Below are 27430 nucleotides of genomic sequence, written 5' to 3' on the forward strand. Positions count from 1 at the left end.
AAAAAGACAATGGGAAGGAAAGAAAAAATATAATCCTAGACAAAGCTGATAGAAATTTTACCAACCGTTGTCATTTCTATATTTCTGTGTGAGAAACATACAAGTGATCTTTGGTTTCTATTCATACTTTTTATATTTTCAACATGTTCCAGGGTGTTTGGTACTTTGATAATTAGAGAAAAATTTATTTCATAAAATTGAAGTCAACGGCAGGGGTTGTAACTTAGTGGTAGAGTGCCCAAGTGGCACAAATTCGCCCTCAGTTTGAATCTCAGGACCACCACACACACACACACACACATACACACACACACAAAAAATGCAGAGGACAGACCATAAACATATCAAACCATGCATGGCTGGTGTGTTTGTGAGGCAAAGGAAGATAAGGTTGCCCAGAATTAAAGAGGAGAAGAGAACTAATAGGAAATAGTTATGCATAGTCAAAGAGGGTGAGAGGGATCCCCTCAAAGAAGGCAAAAAATTTTACTCTTCTGCATAAAGCAAGCATTGCTATACATACAGATAGACAGTCTATCTGTGATATTTGAATTCCCAGGATTGGAGCACAATTAGGGAAAATAGTCTAAAAGAGGTCCCTAGCATTGTTAATAGTGGGAGAAAAAAACTTTAAAAATTCTCGTCTATGGAAAGAGGGGCCAAAACATGGACGGAACGTACAATTGGAGGTATCTAGATTTGTTTCAGTAGGAAATAGGAATGGTTTCTGATGAAAGTTTGATAGTGGAGCCCTGGAAGACTGGAAGAGAGGAGAGAGCAGTCCGTGCTATTGACACGGGCATAAGCTGAATCAGGTGTGGGGGGCAGCCACGCTGAGACTGAAGGTGGGAGAGATGACTTGAAAGCATGAACAGAACAGATCCAAATACCACCAGGAATATCTGTCCTAGTGCCTGATGTATATCAGTTGTAAAAGAAAGGTGATCTAACAAAAAGTTGCAAATGATGCTCTAAATGCATCTTTTGAGAGTCCAGTGATTAATAGTTGGAAGCTGCTCAACCCACCAGCTCCTGAAGGGGGTTTCAGTTCAACTCCTCTAAAGTTCAGTCCCTTACAGTAGAAAGTCTATGGCCTAGGGCCCAGGGGGTGGACTCCAAAGCCAAGAGCACTGTAGCTGTCCCCAGCTCTGCCTTCCTGCCGTGATGATGATCCTAGGCAAGTATTCAACTTTTTTCAGCCTGTTTCTTCATCTTAGATTTGAGATAATATGAATATCACTGGAAAGGTTTGCAGTGAGGAATAACTAAGATAATAATGGAAATACATGAAATTTCATTAATAAAATAAATAAATGTATGTACACAGTTACATACAACTATTGGAACAAAGTTAGTGTTGAATACTCAAATAAACTTGTAAGAAAGGAAAAGCATCTAAATAAAATCTGATAGAGGATACTTTGTTCAGAATAATCCATCAATCCTAATTGACAATGTCTCTGCCCTATGACCTTTTGTTTACCATGATAAAGAAACAAGACTTACAGTTTTGTTCCCCTAAGAATTTCACCACTGTACACATTGGGGATTTTTATTCTCTGTGAATCTGAAGTAAGAGAAGGCAGCCTCCGGTGCGCTGGTATTTTCCTGGCAGAAGTCTGTAATCTGTGAGTATCTGAGATTCTAGCCAGGCGGAGCCGTGTAGAGGACGGAGCACTGGCACCCACACTAGATGATTTGTCCTCTTGTTCATTCCTAGAGGAGGAAAATCCAGTTAGTTGCTCAGATGTGAGTGCTACGAGAAGACTGAACACAACTCTTGGGACCTTCCTCTGTGCCACGCACAATAGTGCCTGGTACCCAGAACATACTCCTGGAGGTACTTGTTAAATGAATGGACAGACTATTGTTTCCATTTCTATACTAATAAATTCATAGGTGAACAAAAATGTCACTTTTTCATTGTTTGTAATCAAATGGTAGCAAAGCCCACAAGCTTAGGAATTCGTAACTGCACTGAGCTTTTCTCATCTCTTCCTAATGCAACAGGAATTATGTTGTGGTTAATATCAGAAGAACCTGCTTTTACTCTGGCTGTACTTCCTCTGGGGTATGCTCAGGCACATCTGGAGCATGGAATTAAATGGGATTTTCACTGTCCCATGTTCCTGCAGTGTATATACATAAACACTTCCTGTTCCAGCATTTCCAGCATAGGGAAGTGGTTGGATTCTTCCACATACGTACTGTGTTCTATCCACAAAATACATAGGTCTCTGCTGGAGTGGTTTTGCTTGAATTGTCATCACACCATTCAAATCGCTGTAGAAATTGTTGGAGAAGCGATGAATCTGAGAAAAGTTAAAAAAAAAAAAGAGTAAAACAATATTCCAATCATCAATGCCTGTCAAATCTTCAGAAAACAAATGGTACAAACTGGCTAAATTTGAAAAAAAAATTAATCAAGGGACCATATTTTATACTGCATACTAAACAAAGTGGGAAATACTGTATTGAACTTATCAGAGCAGTTTAAAGAGACCCAAAACTACAAGAACCAGGCAGAAACTCCAAAAGTCTCTCTCGAACAGTAAAAAGCAAAGAAGCTTATTGTAAAGCCCTTACTCCAGAAAGCAAAATAAGGCTGCTAGGCTTAGATACTGTTTAACTCACTGCTCCCCAAACCACAAGCCCTCTTCAGGGATGAGTTTTGCCAGTCTTACACAGGCATTCTTTGCACCTATGTTAAGTGTGCCTCTTTTTCTATTTTTTCAGTTTAACAAATCTTACTATCATTTAGGACTTAGTGTATGTCTTATTCTAATTTGTGAAAGGTATATTTTTCCTCTGAACCCTACAGCACTTATGAGCTAAAGCATATCTATTATAAAATAGAATACATTATAGGTAATTAGCATCTGATTATAATAAAAGCTAAGAGTTATGAAGTGCCTATTCCATGCTACACACTATAATGAGTGTCATATCTCCTTTACTTCTCACAGCTTCCTACTGCATAGGTAACATATTAAAGTTGAGGCTTTGAGAGAAAATGACTGATTTGAGATCATAATGCTAATGAATGGTATCATCAAGTTTCAAAGTTGGATTCTAATAAGCAAAGCTCGAACTCTCACTCTCATTACTATCAATAATATTGGCTCTGTGCACGTGCCTGTGTGTGTGTGTGTGTGTGTGTGTACGTGCATTCAGTATGGCTTGACTCCTTCCAACTGGTCTGTAAATGGCACATAGCTCAAGACCAGGAATCTTGTCTGATTCCTTTTCTCTGGTCTCCCACATAAGAAGGTCTGTGTGGAATATGAAGTCCAAACTCCCTAGCATATCCAAGATCTCCCATGAACAGGCCCATCCTTTCCAGCCTCACCTGCTACTAGATCTATGAATGAGGATGAAATTCAAGAACAGTGTATCAGGTGGTTATATATGGTTATAAATCTTAATTCAAACTTCTCACATCTTTCTAGAATTTGATCCTCGCAACCGTATCTTAGTCAACGCATTATTCTCCTTGTTACACAGATAAGTAGTTTAAAGCTCAGGAAGTTAGCATGCCCAAAATAATACTCAGCCCAGACCTCCTGATTCCAAAGCCCCATTTTTTCCCCCACCATGCCCTGCTGTTCCCATCTGCTGTCCTCTAAATCCGCAGTCCAATCACTGGCCTAAACTATCTATCTTTCATGCATCCATGCCTTTGCCTGGCCTGAAGTGGCCCACCCAAAATTCTTAGCCACAAAAGTTCTACTCATTTGTTCATGTTTCTGTTCAGATTTCACCTCTGGTATCCAACATCAACCCCATCCTCTAATCAGGATGAATCAATCTCTCCTGGATTCTCCTACCATGCCTATTTTTGCTCATTCCTCACAGAAGATAGTGCATCTGACCTTATGTTATAATTTTTGTTTCACTAGGTCAGGGACCCAGTTTTATTCATCTCCATATCTCCTCAAAACACTAACATGGTGCAATTAATACAAGCACTAACTCTTTAAGGAACCCAAGTAATTCACATTAATGAACACTCATTAATTCTTTTGTTACTTTGGTGAAAGGAAAGGAGGCCATTTATAACTTTCAAAACGTCTACAAACTTAGGGGAAAGCATTTTTTTTCCCCCTCTCACAAAATTTTGAAAATAATTTCACATCTCAAACTAGTATCCCATAAAGCACGTGTGGTGCTATTAAATAAACACCACGAAATAACCACATGATATTTTAATCTTGTTGACAAACACTATTAAATATTTTGATAATTGAATTCAATAGAATGGTGTTCTTGAAAAACTAAGGTAAAAACTGAAGAAACAAAAGGGAAACAGCATGTGAATGCATCTACCTGGGGTAGATTAAGATGAGAAGCCACGGGCAAGCTGCGAGCTTCAGAACTCCTGGATGGGGGGACGCTGGCCACATCAGTGCTCAGCCGGGAAAGGAGTACCTGTGGAGGTCGATTTTCAGCGACTTTCAACTTTTCTTTCTGTTTTTTCCCTTCTGTGTCAACAGAAAAATCAATATTATGAGAAACATCAGATTACCTAAGACAAATAAATTCACTCTGCAAAGAAAACATCTGTTCTTGAGTCACCAAAAATCTAAGTGATAGCCCATCAATTAAAGAGCAATACACTAGAGAGCAGAGACCCCATGAACCACTGGTTACCATACCATCATTCCAGTGGTTAGTAGCAAAACAGAGATTATATAATGGAGCAAAAATAGATTCTCAAGAGTTTTATAAAAGCCTGACTAATCCTTTTGGCTGGAAAAAGAACAGCATTAGAATTATCATGTTTATTGCCCTATTGTATCATATACCTAAAACTAGTCATTAAAGTCCACCATCAATATTACTATGATTTGTTTCTGCTCCATTTTAGACGCTTTAGAGAACATTTTATATGTTTAAGTGAAGATAAATGAAGTGATTATTAGGTTAGCTATGTTCATATTTTACTCTATAAATAATGTCATCAATAATTAAAAACAAATATCCTCCTTATTAGAGAGTAGTTAGGTGAAGTTTTGGTTTAACCACAATAAGATAATGTGACTTCCAGTTTCTTTCTGTGCATTTCTGAGTTTTGTTTTTGTTTTTTCAGAGTGCAAAGGTATTATTTTTGTAACTCAAAAAACAACAATGTCCTTTTGGAAATGATTAAAGATCACCTGAGAGTAAAGGTAGAAAACCACTTGTCTTCCCACCCCAGTCCTGTTCTAGGTGAGGCCAAGGGGGGGCGGCGGGGAGTACAAAGCCCATTTTTTATCTTTTCAGGTGGCCAAATTCTGCAAATAAGTACCTTTAAGTGTAGTTTCCCAGTTTTTCCTAATCAGTTCTTCTAATATTTCTACCACATTTTTCCAGACATGATCAAACACTTCTGCTGCCACAGCATCTTTGATACAGTCATGAGGGGAAATAGGAGGAAGTCCATGTTTATGCCACTTCCTGCCACGGTGAGCTGGTTTCCGTTCAAGATGTTCATCGCCACTAAGAATGAAAACCCAGTGTAATCACTAGAGGTATCCATGTTTAAGTTAAAGTAACTCACTCTCTCTTTCTCCCAATCTCTCTATCTATCCATTCTAAAGTTATTCTATCATCTGACATGCATGCATATGCATATTTATACATATATAAATAAATGTAAAATTCTTTTTAAACAGCACACTTTTTTAAAAATATACACAATTTTTATCAATCATACCTCAATAAAGCTAGAGGATAAAAACCAAAAGAAACAATAAAAAACAACTCTCAGTTACATGGATCTGTTCTGTTGTTTTTTCCTGGTCTCGGATTTATTTATTTCTACTCTGATTTCGGTTATTTCCTTCCTCTACTCTGTTCTTCTTTCTCTGGTTCCTTCTGGTATAAAGTTCATTTGCCGACTTGAGATCTCTCTTCTTTTTTTTTTTTTTTTTTTAAATGTCGGCATCTATTGCTATACACTTTCCTCAGAACTGTTTTTGTTATCACATAAGGTTTGGTAAGGTATATATCTATTTTCATTTGTCTCAAGATAATTTTCTTTTTTCCCTTTTGATTTCTTCTTTGACCCCTCAGCTATTCAAAAGTTTAATTTCTACATATTGGTGAATTTTCCAGTTTTCCTCCTGTTACTGATGCTTGATATTTCATCCTTTTTAAATTTGTTAAGACTTATTTTAGCAACTAGTTGTTTTTTTAATGTAACAATTTTCAATTGAGGCAAACTGCTATCCTACAACACTTGTAGCTTTAAGAACAAAATATGCATTTAGTACAGAGACTAGAAGTTTCCCTTTGCCCTTGGTAAGGAACCTACAGTCCCTGGGCATGAGGGCCTGGTTGCCTTGTCTATTTTCACTAGCATGCTGGTCAGAGCTCTTGTTTCCTCTCTGTGCCATCCTGTCAAGAAAGCAGGGAAACACCGCTCTAGCACATATACTTCCTGTTAGGAATCTGAACTCTTTGGGGAGTATAGTATTCTCAAAAGAATAGAAATCTTTTAGATAAAATTAAAAATACACAAAACACAAAATGAGCATGTAATAAAAATAAATGTCAAACTATTATATTATGAAGTGGATATCAAACAAAATTCTACTTACTCCTCTTTTTTGTCAAAAGCAAAATATTCTTCCACCTTTCCATCCATATCGTAAACCTCTTCTTCCAGGGATGAACATGGTGTGAGGTGGGCAGTCCCTGTGCCTACAGGGCCTGGCAGGGCAGAGGCTGAGAGTGTGGCTGGGATTATTTGAGAACCAGAGATGCACAACCTATGGGAAAAGAACATCCTATATGGGATTCTGTAGAACAACAAGAACGTAACACGTGCACCAACATGGCGGATCTTTAAAGTACAGAACCTCAAATTTAAAAATCAATAACTATTACATTTGCAAAAACTGATCCTTAAAAGCATTTTAACACCAGCATCATTAAAAAAAAACTTAAAGGCTTCTTAAAAGGCTAAATTATTTTATATGTCTATATCCTCTTTGCTAGTACTGAAAGGATGCCACCACAACTCAATGCCAAATAGGTGTAAATGGAATAAAGATATTTATTGAAATCTGTAAACCAGGAGTGGTGGTGTGTACCTGTAATCCTAGCTATTGAGGAGGCTGAGGCTGGGGGATAGCAAGCTTGATGCTAGCTGCAGCAAATTACAGATACCTTGTCTCAAAATAAAAATGAAAAGGGTGGGGGTTTAACTCACTGTTAGAGCAATATCTTAGAATACATGAGACCCTGGGTTCAATCCCCAGCAAAAAACAATAATTAAAAAAAAACAAATAAAACAAAACAAACAAACAAAACTCAAACCCAAACACTACAAAAACCAACCAAACAAAACTTTTTGGTAAGCCAAAAAATAGGATAAAGCTTTACTTCTGCAATTTTCTTGAGGCTATCTCTTCTAACACAATGAAGCAGTTTTTGATTTTGCATTTAGCCTGGCTTTCACAGTGCCTTTGGAATAAAAGTTGAAGTTAACTTCTATGTGCATGTGTTTGTATTTCATAAATATTTTACATGTATGCATATATTTAAGCATAATTAATTTAGGATCAGAAGCATCTTGTGAAAATATTCTCTGCACTTGTCTGCATTGAAATCTAAATTTGAATATTTGGTGGAACCAAAGCCCATGGATGAGTTAAACATATAAAAGGATAACTAAAACACAGTAACAGATAGTTTTTGAAAGTAGCATATATCAACATACTGTTGGATGTTGCTGCTGCATTCTGGGGCATCAGGTAAGGGTTTGTGGCCAGCAGAACTAGGCACATTGCCCTGCAAGTGTTGGAACCCTTCATCAGTTGGCAGGATAAGCTGTCTTCCTAATACTCTGTAATGGAAAGACAGTAAAGAGTTAGTAATGGAGTAGACAAGGAAAAAATGCTATGTGATTGCAAAGGTAGGATGCAATAATGTTTTTGAAGGCATGGATATGACATGATGTAGTGTGTATTGGCATATGAGAAGCATCATGGTGTCAGAGAAAAAGCCTGAGCTTTGGGAAGCTGAGACAGTCTGTTCTGGCCAGAGACTTAGATTTCGAGGCACAGTGCGCTGGCTCTCTAGGCCACCGATGTCATTTGCCTGTTTATTTACTTTGCAGGACTGATGAGTGGCTTGGAGATAAAGCATATCAGACTTGGTGCCTAGGGCAAGGAAGAGTACAATGAAACCCCCTCTATGTGTTAACTAACATTTACCTAATGAATAAAAACATATAAATATATACACTAAGCTTATACACCTAGCAGTCTTTTCTTTTTCCATTTTCCCTCCTTCGTTTTTATCTTAACAATGTAAAAGAACAGTAAGATAATCAAGTTGGAGTTCCTGAATTTTTTTTGGAAGGTAAGCCACTCCCAGAAAAGCACACATGTATAATTAACATCTATGGACACATTATATACTTTAAGGTAGGAATTCAGGAAGGATTGAAAAGAAAGAAAAAATACATTGCTTAGGGTTTTTTCTAAAGTTTCCTAGTCAAGCTAACTAGAAAATTCATGAGCACTTATTTGAATGTTCTAATTCATTCTTCCCAGATATAATGTGGAGGAACTTGGGATAACTGAAATGGACTTTCCCCTAAGTAGGTTGGCTGAATGACAGGAAGCAAAGCTTCCCATCAGACCCAATCTATATTCTCTACCTTTGGTATTTAAAAAATAATAAATGACCCTCTTTACATCGGGAACAATGACGACATAGAAAAGTTCACCTATCCAGTCATTCTGTAAATACTCTGCCCACAGGAGCCCCTCAGGTTGTTCTCAGTGCTGACAATCACCTGCTGCTCATAAAGAGTAAATGTGAAGGTCAAAGATCACATCTAATATTCTTGCACTTGTTGCATATATAGTACCTTTCTCTGAATGAGCTAGATTTGCTTCTCACAAATTAAGAAGCACCTGAATACTGTCAGGTCTCTATATCTCCTCAGGCACCATGGCAAAAGATGCACCTATCAGTAAAAGACTGTGCTCTGGATAGGTATTTTGATTGAGCAAGTGCTTTCAAGGTGACCAGCACCCCAGCAGAGTAGGTTCCTGCTGGGGGGGTGAGCCACTGGGAAGATAAACAATCTGAAATAATTAGTAAGAAATAAAGACAAAGCCAGAGATTAGATTTAAGAAGAGCGGCGCCTGACGGGTCTTCCAGTTCTGATAGGAACTGGACTGAAAAAGGTTCCAATTCTTTATTTAAGGGGAGTACATCAAAAGCAGGGATAGGTTTCAGGGTGAGAGGGTTTGATATTAATGCTGTGAGCTAAGAGGGGGAATCAGCATGATCTGGGCTTTCTCAAACTGGGGAATTTCATCCAGGAGTTCCCAGAAAAGCAGCTCCTATGTTGGTTCAAACAAACCCATAATTTATATATGGCTTCCAACAAAATGTATTGATTGTATAGACAGAGATCAGAAGTGATTAGTTTGAAAACATATTCCAGAGAATTTCTATGGAGGATATGCCTACCTCAGATGGAGGGATCTTCTTGCCCATTCACCACATTCGGCCACTAGATTCTGAGTCTGAGGGCTTACTTTCCCCTCAAATAGCATTTCCTCAACCTCCCAAAACAACTGCTGCACTTTCTGTGCATTGGCTTTGTCAAACTCCTGAAACAGAAATGTGCATTGAACCCTAAGAGCCATAGAAGCATAGCCTTCACAATCAATGATATTTAAAGCATTTTCAAATCTATGATATAGCAGGAAGTATTATAAGGTAAAAAGAATGTGGGCTTTGTAGTCGGTGCTCCAACTCTGACTTTTCTAATGAATTAATTGCATCTCATTTCGAGCCTCAGATTCCTTAACTATGAAAGAGATCACTTCTTTCATGACTTATGAGCCTTATTTGAAATTTTACATAGACACAGAGGCACAGGTACACATATGAACAAAGGCATCAGATGGATGCACAGACGCCCACATACCCTGATATCTGCATGCACATGTGCACACACATACACAAACACACATACATACACAGACCTAGATCCCTCACATAGTTGAGCCTGCTGTGCTTAAGCACACCTGCAAAGTATAGGCTATTTTTTCTTCTAATTATACCTGGGAAAAAGAAATTACTTTTGAAGAAAGGGTCGTTAACCTTCTTTTCATCAATGAAGTAGAAAAAAAAAATCCTAGTTGTCCTAAGAGGTGTGGTTATTAGGGTGAGATCAGCATATTAATTTTTCCTGATGGCTTGAATAGTTTCAGCTGTAGTGAACTGTACTTGAGAAAGCCTCTCAGCAACCCTAGATGGTCTCTGTTGGAAGCTAACAGTCCTATCAGCCAAGAAGTGGAACATTATATTACTAACATAAACATTACTGTGATTGGGAGAAACAACCCTGCACAGGCTTGTGTATATAGATGGATATAATTGGAATGCTTTTATAAATGGTAAAAATATTTTTTTGAACCTAAGAAAGCAATTCTTCACATAACTTATAATCACAGAGACCTAGCCATGTTTTCTTCTAGGAGTATGTGAATCTGAAATCTAATCTGCAATTGAAAGCAATAAAATGCACATTCAGCTAGACACACTTGACCCAAAATAGCCATCTTGATTTATGTGTTAAATCTGATTCGCTCAAATTGAAAACAAACTATATTCCCAGATCATAGGGGAACCAAATTATTGCTTTTAAAGTGAAAATAAGAGAAAAACTAATAATAATTTGTTTCCTAGGAGGGGACTGGGTGGCTGGGGCATGGGAGAAGGCTCACTTTTGTTTCTCTCTTTTTTGCATTTTGTTGCTTTTGCAAATATTTTCTATAAAAAAATTAACTAAAATTTTTAAAAGGAAATGAAAAGTAATTGTAAGATGTAGAGGTTTTGTTTGTTTGTTTGTTTGTTTGTTTGTTTGTTGTTTGGTACCAGAGATTGAACGCAGGGGTGCTTAACCAATGAGCCACATCCCCAGCTTATATATATATATATATTTTTTTTTTTTTAGAGAGAGAGAGAGAGGAGAGAAGAGAGGGAATTTTTTTAAATTTTTCTTTTTTTTCAGTTTTTGGTGGACACAACATCTTTTATTTTATTTTATGAGGTGCTGAAGATCGAACCCAGCACCCCGCGCATGCCAGGCTTTGAACTCATGATCCTTCTGCCTCAGCCACCCATGATCCTTCTGCCTCGGCCTTCTGAAGCTGGGATTACAGATGTGAGCTACCTCACCTAGCTAGAATACTTTAAATTCTATAAATAGAAGTCATAAGACTTTCCCTGGATAATTTCCTGAAAATTTGTACTGAAAGAATCCCAATGCTCTATCTGATGTGTGAGGGGTAAAGATTTGCTCCCAAGATGTAGGCTCTCTATTCACCTCACAGATTGTTTCTTTTGCTGAGAAGAAACTTTTTAGTTTGAGTCCATCCCATTTATTGATTCTTGATTTTAATTCTTGCACCACAGGAGTCTTATAAAGGAAGTTGGGGCCTAGTCCCACACAATGGAGATTAGGGCCTATTTTTTCTTCTATTAGACACAAGGTTTCTGGTTGTATTCCTAAGTCCTTGATCCACTTTGAGTTGCATTTTGTGCATGGTGAGAGATAGGGGTTTAATTTCATTTTGTTGCATATGGATTTCTAGTTTTCCCAACACCATTTGTTGAAGAGGCTATCTTTTCTCCAATGCCTTCCTCTTGGCACTTTTGTCTAATATAAGATAATTGTAGTTTTGTTACCCCTCACACATCAGATAGAGCACTAATCTCTAGGGTATATAAAGAACTCAAAAAGCTAAACACCAAAAAACCAAATAACCCAATCAAGGACCTGAACAGACACTTCTCAGAAGATGATGTACAATCAGTCAACAAAACATGAAAAAATGTTCATTAGCACTAGCAAATAGAGAAATGCAAATCAAAACCACTCTAAGATTTCATATCATTCTAGTCAGAATGGCAGCTATTATGCATACAATAAGTGTTGGCAACGATATGGGAAAAAAGGTACACTCATACACTGCTGGTGGGACTGCAAATTTGTGTAGCCAATATGGAAAGCAGTATGGAGATTCCTTGGTAAACTGGGAATAGAACCACTATTTGACTCAGCTATCCCTCTCCTCCGTCTATACCCAAAGGACTTAAAAACAGCACACTACTATGCTGGGGTTGTGGTTCAGCTGTAGAGTGCTCGCCTTGCACGTGAAAGGCCCTGGGTCTCAGCACCACATAAAAATAAATAAATAAAATAAAGGTATTGTGTCAACTACAACTACAAAAAATAAATATTAAAAAAAAAACAGCATACTATAGGGACACAGCCACATCAATATTTATAGCAGCACAATTCACAAGAGCTAAACTGTGGAACCAACCTAAATGCCCTTCAATAGATGAATAGATAAAAAAATGTGTCATATGTACACAATGGAATATTACTTAGCAATAAAAGAGAATAAAATAATGGCATTTGCAGGTAAATGGATGGAGTTAGAGAAGATAATGCTAAGTGAAGTTAGCCAATCCCCCCAAAAACAAATGCTGAATGGTTTCTTTGATATAAGGAGGCTGATTCATAGTGGGATAGGGAGAGGGAGCATGGGAGGAATAGACTGGGGGGGAGGGAACGAGAAAGGAGGGGGCATGGGATAATTAATGATGGTGGAATATGATGATCATTTCTATCCAAAGAACAAGTATGAAGACACGAATTGGTGTGAATATACTATGTATACAGCCAGAGATATGAAAAACTGCTCTATCTATGTAATAAGAATGTAATGCATTCCACTGTCATAAACAAATAAATAAATAGATGGATTCCAGAATTGGGACATGATGAATTAATGGCTCTCAGTCTTTTCAGGGATATGCCCACAAGGAAAAAGGATGTGAGAGGGTTTGCAGTGCATGGACAGGAATTTGCAGATGCTGAAGAGGTAATCTTAAGTGAGGGAGTCACATCTGAAAAAATCCTCTGAGTGATGAGCTGACTTCCTTCCAGATCCTTCCCATGCCCCGTGACTGTCCACCTCTTTGAGACTCACTGCTATCTAACTACATGAGTAAGTAGATTCAGATGGACCATGAGGAGTGGAGAAGTGTTCTTAAAGAAATTTAAAACACACACACACACACACACATACACACACAGAGAAAACAAGGAGATAGAAACAGAACACCCAGGTGCCATCCAGAGGCTCTGCCTTAATCACATGGGTGTTATAGAGCTATGTCCAGGACGCTGCAGGGATAAGGAGGAAGGAGACTGTGGAGCCTGCAAAGTCCTTAGCAAAGCTGTAGCTGTAGCTAAAGCTCACTTAGCTAAGAGTCCCACTCTCACAAAGAACCAAGAAGGGTTAAAATGAATGACTCCCTTTAGAGTTAAAAGATAAAAGTAAAACATCTGGTTTAGAATATTGTGGAGAAATCCCCTAAACATGGAGATGCTTCACAATTTTTATTTTTCCAAAATTCTTCTCTTATTTGAGTTCCTAATTGCCATAGATACTGTACAAGGAGTCATACATAACATAATGGGAAGAGGGTGAGAGGGTGGGAAAAATAAAATTATCAACAGCTAAGACTCTGGGCTATAAAATTACGAGAAATTTTTTTCCTATATTTTGGTACTTCAAAATTTTTACATGGTAACCTATAAATACTTTTATATATACATATGTATGCATATAGATGGATATAATTGGTAGTGCTTCTGTAAATGGTAAAAAGATTTTTTTGAACCTAAGAAAGCAATTCTTCACATAATTTTTAATTGTGGTATCATCAAAAAAATTCCGAGACATACATCATCTCTCCAGGAATAAACTGAGCTCCTCTCTGTAGACAAACCAGTGGTAGAACTCTGTGTTGAAGACCTTGACCATGAATCGTGGGCTCTCGTGGGTGTGCAGCTTCCACTAGATGAAAACGATGATGGGGATTCACTACTGTAATGAACATAAGCAACAAACATAACATTTACACAGAGTGCACTAATTTAAGAATATTTTTGCATTAGGTTAAAACTAAAACTTCCTTTTAATTTAAAAGGTTCATGATGGCCCATCACTGATTTTTTATTGGAATTTTTTTGATTTTTGTAATCAGCAGCATTTAACAGGTGAATTCTTACCAGGTATATTTATCAATGGCTTTCTGAACATTTCTTGTAAAATGTGTTGGTAAAGGATCTTTGCTTTTCACAGCAACACTGTGCTTTCTAGAACCTTCGGAAAGTCCTCTTCTGAAAAATAAAAGAAACATGAAAAGCCCCACTAATGTCATAATATATTCATTAAGTAATATTTGTTAAAACTTGTAAAATTCCTTTTGTATAAGGTTGCTCCTCTTCTCCTTCTGTGTCCCCCAAACACAGGTGTGTGTGTACACGTAACACACCCCCATAAGAAACTAAAGCCTCAGACCTTTTCTTTTTAATGTTTCTTAGAATCAAGGTGGCCAATAATCTGCATGCATCTTTATGTGAAGTGAAATAATAATAACAACTTTTGGAGACATAGCCAGAGAAGTAAGTTACCCCAAACAGGTCAATATTTTAGACATGGCTTTACTCCAAGGCATAAGACTTGGCAAGAGGTAAAACATGGGCTGGATTTCAGGTTGCCCTTGACCAGGTTCCCTTATCCTTAAAAACCCCAACTGGGACTCCAATAAAAATCATGAATCCCATATATTCTGAAATAGATCAGATTCTTTTGAATCACTAGAAGCCACACAAACATCTAACCTATTTTACTTTAGCATTGTTTCTTGGTGTATATTCTGAGTTTTACAGAGTTTGAAAATATTAAAATTTAATGGAGAACTGTAACAAAAGAAAATCTAAATTTCAAATAAGCTGTTAAACCTAACTGTAGCACAGTTTGTGTTAATCATTAAAATGCCCTTTCAATGAACCTCTTAAAACATTTACTTGCCTCTAGTCAAAATATCTTCCTGATGTTTAATAGTAAACTACTTTTATGCTTAAAGTAGATATCATATCCTCTCATACGAATAAAATGTACATTAACTTAAGATGTGATAATAAATTAGAAGAATAACTTCCACTTTCAACATTCTCAACAAAAACACCACTCAATGTGTTCTTTTTTTTTTAAGTTTGTTTTTGTTTTCAATTTAAATGGTACCTAATTTAGGGGCTGGAGGTAATTCAGGGGTCTAACATGCACAAGGCTCTAGGTTTGATCTCTGGCACCATAAAATAAACAAACAAGCAAACAAACAAATAAAATGGTACTAATTTTCAATATTTTTATTTTAATATACTTGGAATAAATATTACACTTACTTATGTATCTATCATAATCTACACAAAAGGGAATTGTAAAAATATATTAAAACTATAGAGATTAGCAAGAACCCCTACCTTTCATAAATGTGTTTTATACAAAAGAACAGAATTATATGATTTTTTTCCTTTCTCCCTACTACTTACATATTGTAAATACAGTATGAAGATAGGTGGCACATGCCTGTAATCCCACTGGCTCAGGAGTTCAAAGCCAGCAACTCAGAGAGGTGCTAAGCAACTCTGTAAGACCCTGTCTCTAAATAAAATGCAAAATAGGGCTGAGGATGTGGCTGAGTTGTCAAGTGCCCCTGAGTTCAATGCCCGGTACCAAAAAAAAAAAAAAAAAAAAAAAAAAGATGTTAAAATAAGGATACCAGAGAAAAAATATAAGTTTCATGTTTTAATAAACTGCTTTTCCTTTAGCTCTGTTCAGTTGTTTTTAAACCATCAGTTACTTATCATTTACATTGTGACTCAATAACTTTTTTAGTTAAACATAAAAAATCCTACAAAATAGCTGACCAAAAATCAACTAACTAACATACATCAAATAGACATGTTTTGAACTTAAGAAGTATGCATTCATATATGAGCTAATATGTTACTGAGAAATAATTTTTAAATCCAGTGTGATTAATTAACTAAAATATTGTTCCTTCATGATATCTTTATAACAATGGATTAGAATTTGTTCTCTCCTGATACTTTAAGCAAGACACTTGCCTTCTCCTGGATACTATCCACATCTATAAAATAATACAGAAGTTCTTCCCTCATTTTAGGATAAAGGGCCAAGACTCCTTGTGGTTGTCTGAAACTGTGGATAGCATTTACCCCTATTGATACCATATTCTTTGCTATACTACATATGCACCTATAATAGTTCTTGTTGTTTCCTTGTACCTTCCTTAGCATTCTGATTAAATAGATCTCTTTGGGCATTTTAAATTTTTGAACTTGACACATTATTAATCTTTTTGTCTGTAGCATCTTAAATAATGCTTGTCACACAAGAAATAATTTCTACGTTTATTGAAAGAATCAATAAGCAAAGATTCAATGAGTCACTCAAACACAGAACACCTTTTACTCTATAATTACTCTGAATGTTCTTACTTACCACAAAAGATCATGTTGGGACCAGACATTAAAAAAAAAAACAAAAAATAAATAAATAAATAAATAAACCATTCTCCAAATTCAGGACATTTCTATTGAATTTTAAAGTTTTCTAGAGAGGACAGAAAGTCACAGCACTTCTCTGAATAGCTTCTATCTACCTCCCAAATGACTTTCATGACTAAATGAAGCCTCTGCTCCATTAGTCTTATCACCATTCTTCTTGCTCATAGCACATCTGCCTTTTGTGCAACCTCGAAGCAAAAATTCACTTACTGGAAGCATGCCCAGTTTGTTTTGTTTTCAATGAAATAATTTCTTCCTCTATAAAATTCATTCTTTTTGTGGGTGGGGGGGGAGTCTTTTCAAACTAAGAAGAAAATTGATTTCAAAATGGACATGTTAATGTCTCACTGCATGTGACAGCAAATCCTTTCTAAAACGATCAGTCCTGCTCTTATGAAAGTAGCTGAGGGTCTGAGGTGTGGAGCAAGCAGGGCAGGAATGGGAAGCTCTGCAGTGAGCACAGGGGTTTCTATCCAATGGATACTTTAAAACACTAATTCCACTCCATTTCTGCAACCTTTTCTTCCTCTTCCCCTCCTCATGTCTCCCTATGCAAATTCTTGAACTTCAGGGTTGAGGGTGATAACCTACACATTTTGACCACAAATTGCGGAAGAAACTGGATGTTATTTGAGGAATTTATTTGAGCCCACAACTCAAGGACTGCCAAAGGTCACCAAGAAGACAGGAAAGCAGTTGGGACAAGGATGCAGGATACTGACATGCATATACCTCTCCAGGAACCACAAATTACTAACATTGTGAATTCAAAACAAACTCATAATATTTCTTGCCTCTTTTGGGTCTGTTTTGGCCATTAGGTTTCTCTATGCGCTAACCAAGCATTGAACTGCTACTCCATGCATAACATTCAACACTTTTTAATCCCTTGCAATTTCAACGTCTACATTCTATACAGTCTTAGAAAGTATACAAACTTACAGGATGCATTCTAACTGGTAAATATTTTTAAAACTTAAATGTGGAATATCTAATAAAGTTATATTACATTGTGCATAGAAATGTGACAATTTTATGCTAGTTCCTTTCTCTATTGCTTAAATTTTAGAGATAATGAACTATTGCTTGTCAGTGCATTTATTTGGGTGCAAGACCTAAGTTCCCTCAGTGTAGACTGAAGTGCAGTCACTGAACTGTATTGCAAAGTGAAGACTGAGAACCAGTCTCCAGGAGTCACTCCATTCCAGCTATCAGGTAAATGATTAATCATCTATTTTTACTTTTTAGTTTGCTTCTGGATAGCCCACAAACCTATGCCACATTGTCATGTAGAAATTAAAATGTTAGGCAGTGATCTTGAAGCCAGAATTAGACAGGCAGTCGGTATAGATAAGTAAATCGAGTCAGATCAGATCAAGGAAGCCAATTTGAGTGAGTCCTGGAAGTTGGAATGCTAATGCCTCCAGAGCCCTTCCTCCACCCTTATGAAGATAACCTGCCCTGGCTCCAACCAGTTGCTAAGGTAACCTGTCCCAGGGATTGTACCTCCCTACAAGAGAGTTGTTAATTAAGCCCCCTTCCTGGCGTCCAGATCTTTCCAACTTGGCCCCTCCAGCATATCTGCTTTTCTCCTTTTGGCCAACCCACTGAGCATCCCCTGGGCCTAGTCACAGAAGTATGCAGGAAGGAGAGAGATTAGCGAAAGGGGCCAGGAGAACAAAGGAAGCCTAAGGCTTATAAAAAAGAACACCGCCGCTTCTTGGGATACCAGGATACCAGCCATAGCCCCCTTCTCCCTGCCGGCAGAAGTCTATGCCACCCCTTTTTAAATAAACCCTGCTTGCTTCCGCGTGTTTCTCTAGAGAGTACAACTCCTCACAGTAGACCCGCAGGATCAGTCTCAGTTTTCGGAAAGTCGCGCTTCCATGTGAAAGGATTATCCGAAATAAGCACTGTTGCTGGGTTAAACCGCAGGCTGCTTTTCTGGTCTATTTCTGGCAAACACAGATGAGGTCACTTAAGGGTTATTATCACGAAGCTGCTCCTGCAACACGCACTCTCATACGTCCTAAGACAAGTTCAGGGCTCTGGGGACCTGATGGAGAAGTCCCATCAGACGCTGGGAAGGCTTCTCAGACCAAGTGAGCAACTTCACTTGGGAAGGCCTGATGATGTCAGAGTGTCAAGCTTTCACGAATGGATGCAGGAAAATACAGACCAGGATAGACTCCGGTTTTGCAAGCAGGAAAAAAAAAAAAAAATCACGGCACTTCGCACAAAAAGAAGACAGGAGAAAGAATTCATTACACCTCCTCTCGCCGATGAACACTTACCCAATTACAATCAGCCCAAGACCTTGGCTCGCGTCCCCCGGGCCGGGCCCTGCGCCCTGAGGCCTGCGCGTCCCTGCGCCTTGGCTCCCTCCTCGCGCCCCGGGAGGCCAGAAGGCGGCCGCGCGCCCCCGCACCCGCGGGGCCTCCGCTCCCCGCCGGCCCAGCCCTGCGCCCCCTCGGCCGACTTAGCCCTGCACGTGCAGCCGGGCCACACTCGCGGAGCGCCGGCCTTCAGCAGCGCAGTTCCCGGTGTTTGAGACCCAATCTGCGCGGCCCATGGGCGCGGCTGCTGGGGGGCGGGCGCCGAGCACTCCTGCCCTCTCCAGATCCCTGGGACCTGCACGGGCCAAGATTCCGCTGCGGCGGGGAGACGCCTCCGGAGCTCTCCGCGCAAGTCCTCCTCTCTCCTCTGCAGCTGCACTCTCGCTGGGTGGGGCCGGGCCAGGCTGGACTGGGGTCCACTTCTCCCGCTCTTCCTAATCCTGGTCGGCACTCCCCGTCTCCAGTCGGTCGCAGTCTCTGGCCCTCTGTCCGCCTGCGGCTTTCCCAGGGAACTCAGAAAAAGCCCCTTCTCCCCGACACAGGCCAGATTTCATTACCCACTGATCGGCACTTTGACCTTTGGAGACCCGCCACTTCGCCCTCTGGACCTCCAGCGCGCAGGTTTCTGGCCCTACCATACCTTCCCGGGGTCTTTCTCAGCCTGAAGGTCTGTCCAGATGGGTGTTTCCAGCCTTGCTTCTTCGAAATAGAATTTTAACTCACAAGAGAAAGAGATCTATAGAAAGATTTCACCTACTCTCTCTCCCCACCAGAGGATGTATAGATTGAGGTGGGTGGGCAAGTCAGGTTTAAAAGAATGAAGCCCTATAGCTGGTAAATGCAAGATTTATTACAGGAACTCTAGGCCTGATAATCCTCACTAAAGATTTATGTCGTTTTAAGTCCTGCCTCTCCATCTGCAGATAGATGCTTTATGTCACATAACCCAGTAAGTTTTCTACAAATCAGGCTCCATTCTTGCAGTTTAGTTTATTAATATGTACTTGTTTCAAAATTTTGGAGGGACACAACTATATCAGGACCAGTTACTACACTCTAGCCTTAGAAATGAAATTCCTCTAGCTCATTTTCATAAGCTATAGGAAATGGAGTGAATTAACTGGGGTAAAATACATTTTCAAGGCCAAGTATTCAAGTCTAAGTACTACCTATGCCTAGTTCCACTATAGAATTTTTAATAATTACGATGAATAAAGTGGATGTTAGTATGTTTCCCAGCCCTAACCTGTCCTGTCTGCCCCTGTGAGATCCAAGGTCATCTATGTTTCATCAGGTACAGAGAAACTTTAAAAAAAAAAAAAAGTTAACCTCAGTGCTGAAATTTATAAGGACATTGTTTTAAAATGATTCCAGGAAATTGCAAAAATTTATATCTGATACTAAATAGGTTTTTTTAAATGAAATGTTTCTAGGAATAGTTTATGTAACACGAGATGCATGTATATTGACTTTGGGATTGAAACGTTTGCTGCAGTATTGCCCAAAAGCCACTAGATGTCACAATTTTCCTTCTTTTGTCCCTTTAAGAACTGTGCCCAGATTTTAATATCATGCATGTATCTTTTTGGCAAGATAGGATTCCCTGAATATTCAGTCCAGAATATTTGGAGAATCTTATTTAGATCATAAATCACTATTGCAGTGGAGAGACCTTGCAGGAGCAGCTCATGGAAAACGTCATGATAGTAGAGTCTACCATAGGTGATACAGTGTTTTTGCTTTGGCAGACAAAAACCTAGAGGTCTCATACCTTTCTTCTAAGTCAGCTATCCTGAAAGGTGATCACTTTTCTGTACAGAAAATCAGGTCCAAAACATCAGGTAAATTACCAAAGACAAGCAGTTTTATTCAGATGGATCCAGTCTGACTTCAAAAGTTTACCTTATGAAATCCAATCTCAAATCTAATTTGATGATTTCTGTTAAACCTCCTTTCATTATATTTTCTTTGTATTTTAAATCTATCAAATATTCTATTGTAATATTTACTAATATTTTCTTGATACGTGCCACATGCTAGGCTCTGTTTGACGCACTTGAGAAAAATTAGTATATTAATTTGACAGTTGCTCACAGGAGGCACTACTGTTAGTGCTATTCTTCAGATTAGAAAACTGAGGTATAGAGAAGATGCCAGACAGGCAGGGCCTATGCTCTAAATTAGGCTGTTGATAACATAGTTTATTCAACACATACCTCAGTCTTTGTGAGACATACCTCAAAAGTCTTTAACTGAAATGGACTCACTAAATTTTAACATGCACTATATTTAGCAATGAATATAAGGTTTTTAAATTGATAAGAAAGTTGTCTTTGAAAAGAGACAGCACATGAAAAACTGAAAGACTTTTTTATTATGAAGAATATAGAAAAAACATAGAACATAGTCTTGAGTAACCTATGAGGTTTACAAGCTTATCTAAAATCATGGAAAGGGAATTATTATTTAATATAACATGCCTAACTTTTGGAACCCCAAGTTTTAAAAATGAATGCTGAAATAAGGACAATAATAATTAGGCAGAACCATATGCAATTGTCAGTGTTATACTGTTTTGGACTAAAGAAACAGAAATTTCCTGTTTCAACATAATACATTGACTAAATGGGTTTGATAACATTCCTTAATATCCAATAATTTTTTCTTACTTTTCAGAATTTATTTTGCTATACTTTTATCAATTAAGAGTAAAAAAGAAAGAATACAAAATCAATTTATATTTTTATAAAGGATTCATCCATGTTTCAAAATGAAAACAACTATCCACATATTCTGTAAAGAATTCAATTTCCCAAACTATAGCATCAATATGGATATATTTTACTAAAATGTTTTTTGTTGTTTAATTTCCTCTTTTAAATAGTAGAATAGAAAACAAAGACTTTGTGGTAATTGCTGGAACACTATTGCAAATTACAGTTTCCTTTTGTGTAATTGAAATATTAAAATATAGTTCATCTTATTATCCTCTGCTTCACTATTTGTGAATTTTCCTGCTTGCTAAAATTTACTTGTAACCACCAAATCAGTACTTGAGTGCTTTCATGCTCATTTGCAGATATGTGCAGAATGATGAAAAGTTTGAATTACCTGAAACATGTGCTCCCAGCTGAGGTGGAAGAAGGTGACCCTGCATTCTTGTTTCAGCTCTCATTCTGCAGATAAGTAAGCACTCCGAGAGGGGTCTATTCAATGAGATATTTTGTTGGAGAAATCATTGCTTAAGTTGGTCCCTACGAGCTGTGCTTAAATGCTGTCTAGTGTTCCTGAGGAAGACCATGATGTGTCTTGTTTGAGGAAACATACATGTCAGATGGGTTTCATTCAGTCATGAACTATAGTGCTATTAAATATTGCAGTAAATCAACCATATACATTAAATAATATATCTTTAGACACAAACACACAGTAGACAAGATTATGTATTGTTTAGTTGACAAAAATGTCGATACTGGAGGCTCACAGGAATGTAACTCTGTATTTTGACTGGTAGCAATGGTACAGTAACTCACCATTTCTGTGTTTGCAGCTACTTTATAAAAACCCGACTATTGAGAATAATAAAAATCAACTGTGTTACCTGTTCACATTTATGAAACACTGCTACACAATGTCTTCATAAATTTTAATTATTTAACTTCAAAACCTTATTAGGATATCACGAACACACAAACAATTTCAGAATACAAGAACTAGGTGATGGAAGTTTTATAATTAGCGCTAAGTCTAGAGTTTAAAAAAAAAGAAATCTATGTTCAGAAAGAGAAGGGCCAGTGATCACTGCCTTCTGTTCACTCTGCATTTTGCTTGTTGTATCACAATTGAATTCAGTGATTCTCAAATTTTAACATGCACCCCAACTTGCTGTGTGCTCATTAAAATATAAATTGCTGAGTCTAGCCCCAGAGTTTCTTTTTCTGCAAGTCTGGGGTGAGAATTTGAATTTCTCACAGTCCCAAGGGCTGCTGCTATTGCTGGCCCAGGATGGAACCCTGGGAACCACAGTTTGAATTTATTTGCTTTACCGTTCTTTATACCCTGCTCCCACTCACACCTTGTTCCCAACCCCCAAAGCACTTGAGCTCAGGTATTGGGTCATATGGAGCCTTGTACTCCAGCCTCAGCACCTGGTGAACCTTTAATCAATGCGAAGGAGTAGAGATCAAAGCCTTCATCAGACAGAGGAGGAAAGGGAGGCCCTCAGCTAATTCAATGCATACCAGGGGCAAGAACCCCAGAACTCCCCCAAACTGCCTGCACATGAAGCTATCAGGCAGGCTTTCTCTTACAATGTGCTACAGTCCTCATGAGTAAAATCCAGTCTATCTTTTGGGTGGGAACACTAGCCAAAGAACATTCTTTCCAAACACAAAAGATTGTCCAATTCTGCAGCAATGCTGGGTACCTAGGAAAAAACATGGGACCAAGGAAAAGGAGAGACTCAGGAGATCCCAGGGTTCCTCTTCTTCATGCTCCAGGAGGCTCAGCTGACCAAAGCTGAAAGAAGAACTAAGATTGCCAAACAGTCTCAGGATGACTACATTCTAGCTGTTTGGCTCATGCCTGCCATGAAAGCGAGAGTCTATTCTTCCTCTACTTAGCACAGGGCCACACATGAAGATGCTTTACATACAACTTGATTACTATTTTAGGTTCAGGGAGATGTCAGCCTAAAAACTTACAAAAATAGAAAATAAAGACCATGAGTTTTTACATCCTGATCTTTGAGTTTGAGACATGTCTATCATCAACAGAATCTCACAACATAACATGGGACTATGGGATTGCCTCTTGTTGAGTGCAAAGCCCATAAGCACTACCAAGACATAAAATAGGGAGGAAAGCTTTATTACTTGAAGCAAGTTAGGAGGGCATTAGGGATAATTCTCAAATCAGTGTTGCCCTGAACAGAGAAAGCAAGGGACTTTCATCAAGGAAACCTCTGCATATTCATATAGGAAAAACTTATCAATACATGTAGGAGACCAGCACATTCTTAAACAGTTCATATATCACATGTTCAAAAACAAACAAAAAAATGGTGGACACGAATGGTTCTGGGTGGAGAATTTAGTGTTATAATGAGTAAAGTTTACTTCAGATCATCTAAAATAAGATGGGGTAGGGAGAGAAGAAGGGAGGGGAGGGGAGGGGGGATAGTAGGGGATAGGAAAGGTAGCAGAATACAACAGTTACTAATAGGGCATTATGTAAAATTGTGGATGTGTAACTGACATGATTCTGCAATCTGCATTTGGGGTAAAATTGGGGGTTCAAAACCCACTTCAATCTAATGTATGAAGTATGATATGTCAAGAGCTTTGTAATGTTGTGAACAACCAATAAAAAAAATAAAATAAAATAAGTGAGTCAGAGTGACTCCATGATTTTATAGTTTGGGTCCTTTTAAGTTTCTTATCTTACAGGCCCTTATCTTAAACAACAATAAAAACCCAACCATAAAGAGGCAGCAATTGCTCCCAACCCCCCAGCAAGCATAGGTGATTGTCCTCCAAAGTACCTGCCTAGCTGCTAACAACAGGGGTCAGCTAAGCAGCAATCATGGAGTATTTGTATGAAACCATAAAGATCATCCCCCTGCTTCCCACTCATTAGAGTGACTATTCCAAAAGAAAGAAAATAACAAGTGTGGGCAAGATTGTAGAGAAATTGAACATTTGTACGTTCCTGGTATGAATGTCAAATGATGCAGCTATTATGGAAAAAAAAGGTTTGGCAGCTCCTCAAACACTGAAACATAGGATTATAGGATTACTGTATGATCCAGCAGTATCTTTTCTGACTATATATTCAAAAAGATTGAAAGCAGGGACTTAAAGAGATGGTTGTATACCAGTGTTCAAAGCAGCATTATTCACAACAGCGAAAAGAGAGAAATAATCTAAATGTCCATCAACAGATGAACGAATAGACAACATGAAATAACTATATGCAATAGGATATTGTTCAGATTTTAGGAAGAATGAAAATCCTACTTATGCTAAAATAGAATGACCCTTAAAAACATAGTGCTAAGTGAAATAAGCCAGACACAAACCGACAAGTATTCTATGATTCCACTTATCTGAGATACTTATAGCAGTAAAACTCAGACACAGAGAGCAGAATAGTGAATGTCAGGCGCTGGGGAAAGGGGGGAATGGGAAGTTATTGGGAATGGGTATAGAGTTTCTGTTTGGGATGACAAAAAAGTTCTGGAGCTATATAGTAGTGATGATTTCACCACATTGTGAATATGCCTAATGCCACTGAATTATGTGCTTATCAGTGGCTAAAGGGTAAATTTTATGTGTATGTATTGCAACTTCAGAAATTTACCTCCCAGCTTGCAGGTGAGTGTCAGTTGCTCAGAAGGAAGTGTAGGGACACCACTTGAGCACTTGTCTAGCCTTTACCCATTCTGCTCTAGGGAGGGTAGGAGATGTCAAAGCAGATATCTTCATTCACATTCCCCAGGCTGTCAAATGTAGCTGGGCTCCACATAACTGCAAAGCCAACTTAGGAGCACTGCATCAAGAACTCTTTGTTCTTATGAAAATGCTGCCTCACCTGTGTCTTCATAGCATGGAAAATATTGTCTGGAAAGACAAAGGCCTCAACAATGCCATGCAGGAAAGGGCTTCATAAGAGTCTTTGAATGTTGACAACTTTTAAGAATTTATCTAGCCTATAGTTTCTCCTTTACATTGGCATAAGAATAATTTATGATTTGTAAAAGTCTTTTAAGTCTTAAAAGAGCGTTCATAATATGAATAAAATTAAAATTCTTAACGATGAAAGTATTTTATAATAATTTGCACATTTCTTTTGCAGTGGAATGTAAAATAATAGTGAGTCTTTTATTCAATAGCAGCTTCAATTCAATGAAATTCGGGAATTTCTAATTTGAACAAGTGTTTTTCAACACAGATGGCTTCATTTATAAAAATAGATGATACATCTTTAAAGATTTACCTTGTATTAAAAACAGCATAAATTGGAATATAGTATTGTATCAAGATATTTTTCAAATAATTAAGGTTAATAAGATTCTGATAGATGAAGAATTTTTCTGGTTTTCTAAGTCTTATCTGCCACTGTTTTTATCTTCCAACCTTTCACAGATAAAATAAATAAAGCCAGAACCAAAGCTAAATTCAACTCAAAATCAAATTCTAAATAATTTTATTTCTAGCCATGAATTATAATTACACGGCCAGCCAGGCTTGCAAATCTTACTGGGGATAATTAAATACTTTCTGTCATTTGTCTGTTTTGATAAGCAGAAGTTCTCAATTTTAATATAGTGTAACTTAAAAATCTTTCATTTGGGGGTTACTGATTGTAATGTCTTGTTACGTATCCAAGTCATCATCATCTACCTAAGTTTACTTCTTGAAGTTTCATTGTTTTACCTTTACTATTTAGAAATATAATCTACTTGAAATTTATGTATTTGTGTGGTGTAAAACAGGTGATCTTTTCATGTTTCTTTTAATTATTGAAGGATATATTATTTAATGTATCATTATTTAATGTACTTCAATTGCTCATTTGGTTAATACATGTTGAGCTTAGTTCTGTGTGTGTGTGTGTGTGTGTGTGTGTGTGTGTGTGTGTGTTCCAAATACACTTCTAATTTACATAATTACTGTCCCTGTTGGAAGCCCCTATTTTTGCCCCACATGGACCATAAAGCAGGATGAAACTCTACATAAAAAAAATTATTCTGACATTAAATCATTAGGAAAAACTGTTTCAAGAAGATTTCCTTGGAAGATGAATGGTAATTTCCATCCCACACTGTGCATTATCTCAGTATAAAAATTCCCTCAATTCTACTTTCAGCAAAGATAGAATAGATTGTTTTAGACCAACCACAAGCTGAGGGCGACTAGAAAAGCTAAACAATAAATTTAGAAACACACCCAGGAGTTCAGGTGAATTGGAAATAGACCAACCTCACAGGACCTGAAACCCAATTTTAAATCTTCGCAATACTTGATTGGATTAAGATGACCTGAGATTGCTAGGGTCCTTAACACAGTCTGCCATAGGAAATAAATGTAATCCTTTCTGAATTTAATCTGTAATGAACGATTATCTAGTATTTACCAAGGACCATGTTGAAATATACAAAGGTTTTAAAAATCAATGTATGGGTAAACGGTTTGTACATGTACAGCTAAGTCCTTGATCTTAATAAAGATAAAAATATGTGTTCCTGATTATAAGAAGGAAAAAACATATTGCATACTAATGTATTTCACAGAAGCTTCTGTTATTTTGTTTGGTTTACTTTTTTACAGCTTTTAGCTATAAAAATCAGCTCTTTTATCATGAATTGAGAAGGTTTAAAAATTGCAATGATTCCTTCTGCAGAGCACAATTTCTTCTCATGCCTATATTATCTAAAATCATGGTTCTTAACTTTCACATTAATTGTGAAGTGTGACATTCACCACCATAAAAAAAAAGTAGCAGTAAGTTTGTCAATGATTTGCATTAGGAAATAGACTATTTTCAGACTATCCTTTTCATATACAGTTGCTTATTCTTGTCCGCATTGAGATTCAGTGATATAACTGCAGCAAACAATTGC

General features: G+C 37.7%; 2 protein-coding genes across 5 annotated transcripts in view; one reads left to right on the top strand and one right to left on the bottom strand.

Annotated features, from left to right (window-relative positions):
- LOC308634840 (uncharacterized protein) overlaps nucleotides 1-8236 on the top strand; it is a gene marked incomplete at its 5' end in the record, with an annotated part of 32982 nt that extends 24746 nt beyond the window's left edge. For 2 of the 3 annotated variants that reach the window (XR_014019093.1, XR_014019094.1), the window contains 2 exons: nucleotides 5353-5510; nucleotides 8105-8236. Coding sequence is in view for 1 of the 3 variants with exons in the window: in XM_081268956.1 (XP_081125082.1) it covers nucleotides 1721-1840; nucleotides 5090-5145 (176 nt within the window). Of the gene's footprint in view, nucleotides 1-1720; nucleotides 1841-5089; nucleotides 5169-5352; nucleotides 5511-8104 lie in introns of all 3 variants that reach the window. The other variant, XM_081268956.1, reaches the window with a different exon arrangement.
- Nucleotides 1-27430, bottom strand: part of FAM149A (family with sequence similarity 149 member A) — a 54763-nt gene that overhangs the window by 11352 nt on the left and 15981 nt on the right. Inside the window, exons 1-10 of one of the 2 annotated variants that reach the window (XM_081268953.1) lie at nucleotides 18766-18947; nucleotides 14105-14215; nucleotides 13778-13919; nucleotides 9475-9617; nucleotides 7706-7831; nucleotides 6582-6752; nucleotides 5288-5478; nucleotides 4327-4481; nucleotides 2209-2312; nucleotides 1507-1716 (exon numbers count right to left, since the gene is read on the bottom strand). In XM_081268953.1, coding sequence (XP_081125079.1) covers nucleotides 1507-1716; nucleotides 2209-2312; nucleotides 4327-4481; nucleotides 5288-5478; nucleotides 6582-6752; nucleotides 7706-7831; nucleotides 9475-9560 — 1043 coding nt within the window. In that variant the 5' untranslated portion in view covers nucleotides 9561-9617; nucleotides 13778-13919; nucleotides 14105-14215; nucleotides 18766-18947. Of the gene's footprint in view, nucleotides 1-1506; nucleotides 1717-2208; nucleotides 2313-4326; nucleotides 4482-5287; nucleotides 5479-6581; nucleotides 6753-7705; nucleotides 7832-9474; nucleotides 9618-13777; nucleotides 13920-14104; nucleotides 14216-18765; nucleotides 18948-27430 lie in introns of those variants that run through there. The other variant, XM_081268952.1, reaches the window with a different exon arrangement.

Source organism: Spermophilus citellus (genome assembly GCF_964194105.1).
Source record: "Spermophilus citellus genome assembly, chromosome: 16".
Classification (NCBI taxonomy): Eukaryota; Metazoa; Chordata; class Mammalia; order Rodentia; family Sciuridae; genus Spermophilus; species Spermophilus citellus.